Source organism: Epinephelus lanceolatus, chromosome 22 (genome assembly GCF_041903045.1).
Source record: "Epinephelus lanceolatus isolate andai-2023 chromosome 22, ASM4190304v1, whole genome shotgun sequence".
Taxonomy (NCBI): domain Eukaryota; kingdom Metazoa; phylum Chordata; class Actinopteri; order Perciformes; family Serranidae; genus Epinephelus; species Epinephelus lanceolatus.
The window spans coordinates 28,609,405-28,614,698 of NC_135755.1; the positions used below are offsets into that span (position 1 = coordinate 28,609,405).

A 5,294-nucleotide genomic window follows, 5' to 3' on the forward strand; every position below is an offset into this window, starting at 1 on the left:
CCCATACAGTTTTCCCATTAGATTTTATGTATCTATTGGAGATGTAGAAACCAGCTGTTTACCTCCATTGTGGGTACACACTGTTATCCCACACTCACTCCAGGTTATTCAAAGAGCTTCTCACTGAAAGTAATGAGAGATAAATCTCAGGCTTTATTCCTTTATAGACTATAGTAGTAGTATAACCATCCTGCTAAGTTTTAAATACTATGTAGCCTACTTGATGGCATTATTTCACTAATCACAATAATAATTTATACCAGTCTTACTTTAGACCCCCACCTCCACCCCTTTCACATGACTGGTTCTTGCAAATACAAAACATACATCATATAAAAATATTTCATCATAAACATGCATGCATCTGGCTGCTGAACCAGTAAAACGCCACAGACTCCAGTTCTGTTGGCTACTTTGCAACTATGATTCCATGGTCACCGTTTGAACCTGCTGTCAGTATTTAGTCAGTGTTAAGTATTTCGGACAAGATTTATTAATATATGATAAATTGCTCGTTGTCCTGACCAGGTTTAATAGTATATAACTGTATCATGTAACATAATTGGTTTTCTATGTAGTAGATATCACTTACCTAGTTTTTTAGGTCCTCCTATTCGGCACACAATGGAGAAAATCGCTTACAAAAGAAAAACCTCGGTAGCAACCCACCTCTGAGACAGAGATGCGAGCATGGCAGTGTATTCTCTTTTTTGGAACTTTCCTTTGCTATGCAGTGTTCATAGGTAAATGATGTGCTCAGAAGGTAACGTGCCACACCTCACAGTTTGTGCCAATGCAGCCCTGCAGTGCAGACTCCCTTTATACTGCTGGAATATTCACTTTCACTTTTGGTACCCAAAAATAGTTCCATGGTCAGGTGGCTTCTCGGAATGCCTTCTGACTTCTCTGAGAGTAAATTGCATAATAAAATGTGTAAAATCCACCTCAGATTACTTAGTAACCTATTTGAAAATGTGTTTTTGTATATTTTCTGTGTGCACTGTGGAGAGGGGCTCAACTGCATTTCATCACTCCCTCCAGAAAAACGCGATTATGCGATCACATAATTCAACGCAAAATCAGCCAAAACTGCATTTTTTCATAGACGCCGCACTTTCGCCGCATAAATCGCCGATTTCCGCGCAAAATATGCGGGGCTTGCATGATTTCATAATCCCCGCCTTTTCGTTGCAAGAGGGGTTTTCCTTGTGAATGCTCTCTGTAATGTACTAACAGCTGTTGTGTCTGTCTGAGGCTTGCTGTGCGTGTCATGTAATGAGACAGAGCGCGCACTGGGCAGAGTCGGTGTGTTTTTTCGTCTCTGTCACTCCTGTGGGGAGGAGGGAAGAAACCTTCCAGTGAAATAACTCTCGATCTAAAAGAACTGGTTATGATTTTAGGCATGAATGTGCGATTCGGCCACAGAGTAGCTGCGCTCCCGTCATCTCTGATAACGAGACAAGACGGCGAGACTGAAAGCGCACATAAATCACTCACTCTCTTAAGAAGTCAGGGTTAAGAGAAGTGCTGTCTTTAATGACAGTAGTTTTAGAGAGATTTGTGACAGAGGCTCGAAGGGAGGTTCTCCCAGAGCGCGTAACACAAGGGGTAAATCCCACTGCGGGGGCAAAGAGCGCGTGACAGGTCTCTGTCGTCTGACTCCTTTCAAAAAGCGCTTAACCAGCAGGTGCGCAAAAACGGATCTCTCTCTCTCTCTCTCTCGCCTTCATGACATAATATATAGCCTATTTTATTTATTCAGTTTTACAGAAGTTGTAGCATATTCTTTTTGTAAAGCTACAGAACTTGTTTGACTCAGCAATGTTTTGTAAGTTTGAGCCATGTGTTTATTAAGGTCTGAAATAAAACAAGATGAGAACTTAAATATTCCCTGCACTTTCTGTGATGTAGTATGCTTGCTTATCATGGGAGGTAATTAGAAATGACTCTTTACATTAAGGTAGTAGTAGCCTAGTGAGAACAGAATGTTAGGGGAATCACTTTTTCTTCTCTTTATCATCAAACCGCAGTTTTTGCAAGTTCCCGCAATTTTTGCAAGTTCCCGCAATTTCATCGCATAACATTGCATAAATATCCCGCATATTCCATCGCATTTTTTAAGAAAACGTGCCACATAATCAAGGATTTTTGCCCGCAACAATCACAATGGCCAATTTTACACAAATTATTAGGGGCTGGGCAGCCTAAGCTGCTCTATTGTTATCCTGCATGTTCTTCTTCTTTTTCTTCTTCTTCTTCCTCTGCGAGAAAAATCACCAAACTTTGCACAAAGGTCCAGTCCCATGCCAGATTGCCTCAGCTGCAAAAACAGGCCAATAGTCCTGATGGTGGTGCTACAGCAAGCCTCTAAACTTCAAAATTTTGAAAATTCACAACAAATGAACCATATGTGCTACAGATTTACAACTTTCACCAAAATGTAGCCCCAATACTGAAGAAACTTTTGTACATTTAAACCTATTGCAAATTATGACGTCCCTCACTGTTTTTTCAAAAACTGTAAAACTTATTAAACCTATCTCCTCCCACAATTTTTGCTCAATTGACACCAAACTTGCTACAGACCATCTACAGACTGTCCTACACAAACGATCCACACAGATTTTTGATTTATTGAAAATTGAGCATACAGTGCATCAAAATGTTTGACTGTAAACGGTATTGTAAACATATACTTGCAAATTCTTGCTAAATACATTTTCAATGTTCATTTAAAAAAATGACAAAATTTTGGAGTCATGGTAGATGATGTTTGGAAAATATCAGAATTTTATCTCAAAAACTTAATTTTTTACAGCATTTTGAATTTCGCTCTCATGCGAACAATTGGAGTCAATGCAAAAATGGTATTTTTAAACATCAGTTCTTCACTTATGGAGCCAATAAATCATTGTTAAAAACAAATTACCAGCATCTCCATGCTGTCTAGATGCAATTTGTGTATTTTCGGATTTTTGTCTTAATAACTGAATTTTTGACAGCCGTTTGAAATCTGCCTTTACACACTAACAGCTGCTGTCTTGCACACAGGTGACTGGCTTCGTCAATTTGTGAAGCTACATGGGACATTTCTGTTTGCCAATTAGCTCAGTGAGATAGAGGATGGTTCTTGGTGTTGAAGATTGTGAGTTCAAGCCTCAGCTCATGCAACATTTCTATATGAGAAACCTACCCAAACTTTTCATAAAGGTCCAGTCCCATGTCAGATGTCCTCAACTGGAAACACAAGACAATAGTCCTGATGGTGGCGCTACAGCAAGCCTATAAATTTCAAAACTTTAAAAATTCATAACAAATCAACCATATGTGCTACAGCTTTGGAACTTTCACTTTGAAATTTGTTTTTTCCATGGCATGGATGGCTACTGTCTGGCACCCTGATGCTGGGCTTAGTCAATTTGTGAAGCCACACATGAACTGTCACTTGCCAATTAGCTCAGTGAGATAGAGCATAGCCTCTTATGCTTAGAATGCCACCTTTTTTTCATCTTCCTACACTCTGCTTGTTGCTCAGAATTGCCTAATTTTGCCTAAAATTGCCCGACCCCGACCTTTGCTGCACAGCAGCTATAATTTAAATCAGTTATTTCTCAATGTTTCATTGAGCTGTTCTTCAAACAGGCTCATCAGCTGTTTCAGTATAGTGTTTGAGCTGCTGCTGTTGTCACACAAGTTGAAGCTTTATACTATATTTACGATTTGAACATTTAGGTGTTAATTTCTGGTATTTGGTAAGCTTGAACATTTAAGCATTTTAGAAACGTTAACTGACTGCATATTCTATGATCCTTTTAAAAACTGTAGGTTTGGTCCACAACAGACAATGTGGTGCTAACTGTGTTTAGAGTTTTGAAAATGTGACAACAGATTGGGCAAAAGGATGTTAATGATTGTAAAAACAAAAAGCTAAGTCTAAAGGTCAATTTAACGATTAGGACATTTTAAATATTGATTACTCTGCAAAAAAAAATCATGTCCCATTGAAATCCTAATCCAGAACTGTTGATGAATGGCCTTAATTTGCATGTTCACACCATGGAAAAAAATTCTAAATGAAAATAAACTGAAGCATTTACTTTTGAAGCTACGAAAGAAACCATACTTCATTTATATCCAAGAAGATTTGAGATTCAACAGTTTTATTGGAGCAATAATTAAGAAGTTGATAAATTAGTTTCATCAGTTTGTTTTTAAGATACACTGTAATAATTGATTTCCCCCACAGGATGGCACTACAGCTCATTGTAAATCATAAATGCTGTCAGGGTCTGTCCTAATAACACTCTGTCTGTAGTTCATCCTCACAAATAATAATTAATTTGTAAGTCTGAAACAGAAATAGGTCTGTCACTTAATTTATGTTCCTTTCTTGGCAGTCTGAGGCAAACACAGATTATAAAATGAGGACTGATCCAGAGATGACACCCTTTTCCACCCCACCCACCCCCGTCTCTGCAGCTCAGTCTTCTCCAGCTGACATCCATAGTAGTGAGGGTCTACAATTAGCAAGTAGCTCCCTCTGTCCCCAGTGCAAACCCCAAATATCCCCTTAGAAGAGTTGTCCCTGTCCCCTCCCATCATGACTGGAGATCCATGCTTCTCAAAGTGCTGATGCAGCTCTGCCACTGCAACGTTTTCCAGCTCTGCACCTTCACCTCTGACATGCACCAACTTACAGGGCACATCATAGAAATAGTCAAGGATAAGGGAAGCTTCAAATGTTCCTATCCACTCCTTGGAGCACGAGAACGAGCTCGGTTTGTCCCCCATGGTGACCAAGGCTTGCTGGATCTCTGGGAGGCTTGGTGGAGGTCTATGTTTGTCCCTCAGTGGAAAACAGTTATGGCAGAGCCAGGAAGCCATTGTCTGAACGGTGCGGTAGCCACATCCCCAGCCTCTGTCATCCTGCCCATCACAGCCGTAATGGAAGTAGAGATAGTCTCCTTGTATCAGAGAACATTTCACAGGATCTGTAAGTGGGTTAGGGAGACCGGTGTGGACATTCTTTGATAAGGTTCCGGTCTTTTTAGTAACCTTCCCGTCTTCAGCTCTACTTCCTCCCCAGTCAATGTCCTCACATTCCGCTGCTACAATCGTTTTATCCATTTCAACAAACTGTCTCACATATTTCCAACTTAATTAACTGGTTTACGCATTTGAAATAAAAATGTTTCCCAGCTGTTCATAACAAGGAATATTCACCCGGAAGTCGCCTGGTGTAACTGTAATATCTGTCCCTTCCGTGCATTTGCGATGTTCCGCTTTAGAATTGT

General features: G+C 39.9%; 2 protein-coding genes across 4 annotated transcripts in view; both read right to left on the reverse strand.

Moving 5' to 3' along the window:
• LOC117246031 (up-regulator of cell proliferation-like) overlaps positions 1-5,294 on the reverse strand; it is a 40,484-nt gene that overhangs the window by 34,523 nt on the left and 667 nt on the right. Inside the window, exons 1-2 of one of the 3 annotated variants that reach the window (XM_078163759.1) lie at positions 593-889; positions 63-123 (exon numbers count right to left, since the gene is read on the reverse strand). In XM_078163759.1, the coding sequence (XP_078019885.1) occupies positions 63-68 (6 nt within the window). In that variant the 5' untranslated portion in view covers positions 69-123; positions 593-889. Of the gene's footprint in view, positions 1-62; positions 124-592; positions 1,038-5,294 lie in introns of those variants that run through there. The other 2 variants (XM_078163760.1, XM_033609675.2) reach the window with 2 other exon arrangements.
• LOC117246034 (ufm1-specific protease 1-like) lies at positions 4,144-5,278 on the reverse strand. The gene has a single exon (XM_033609678.2). The coding sequence runs from the start codon at positions 5,125-5,127 to the stop codon at positions 4,378-4,380; it is 750 nt and encodes a 249-aa protein (XP_033465569.2). The 5' UTR covers positions 5,128-5,278; the 3' UTR covers positions 4,144-4,377.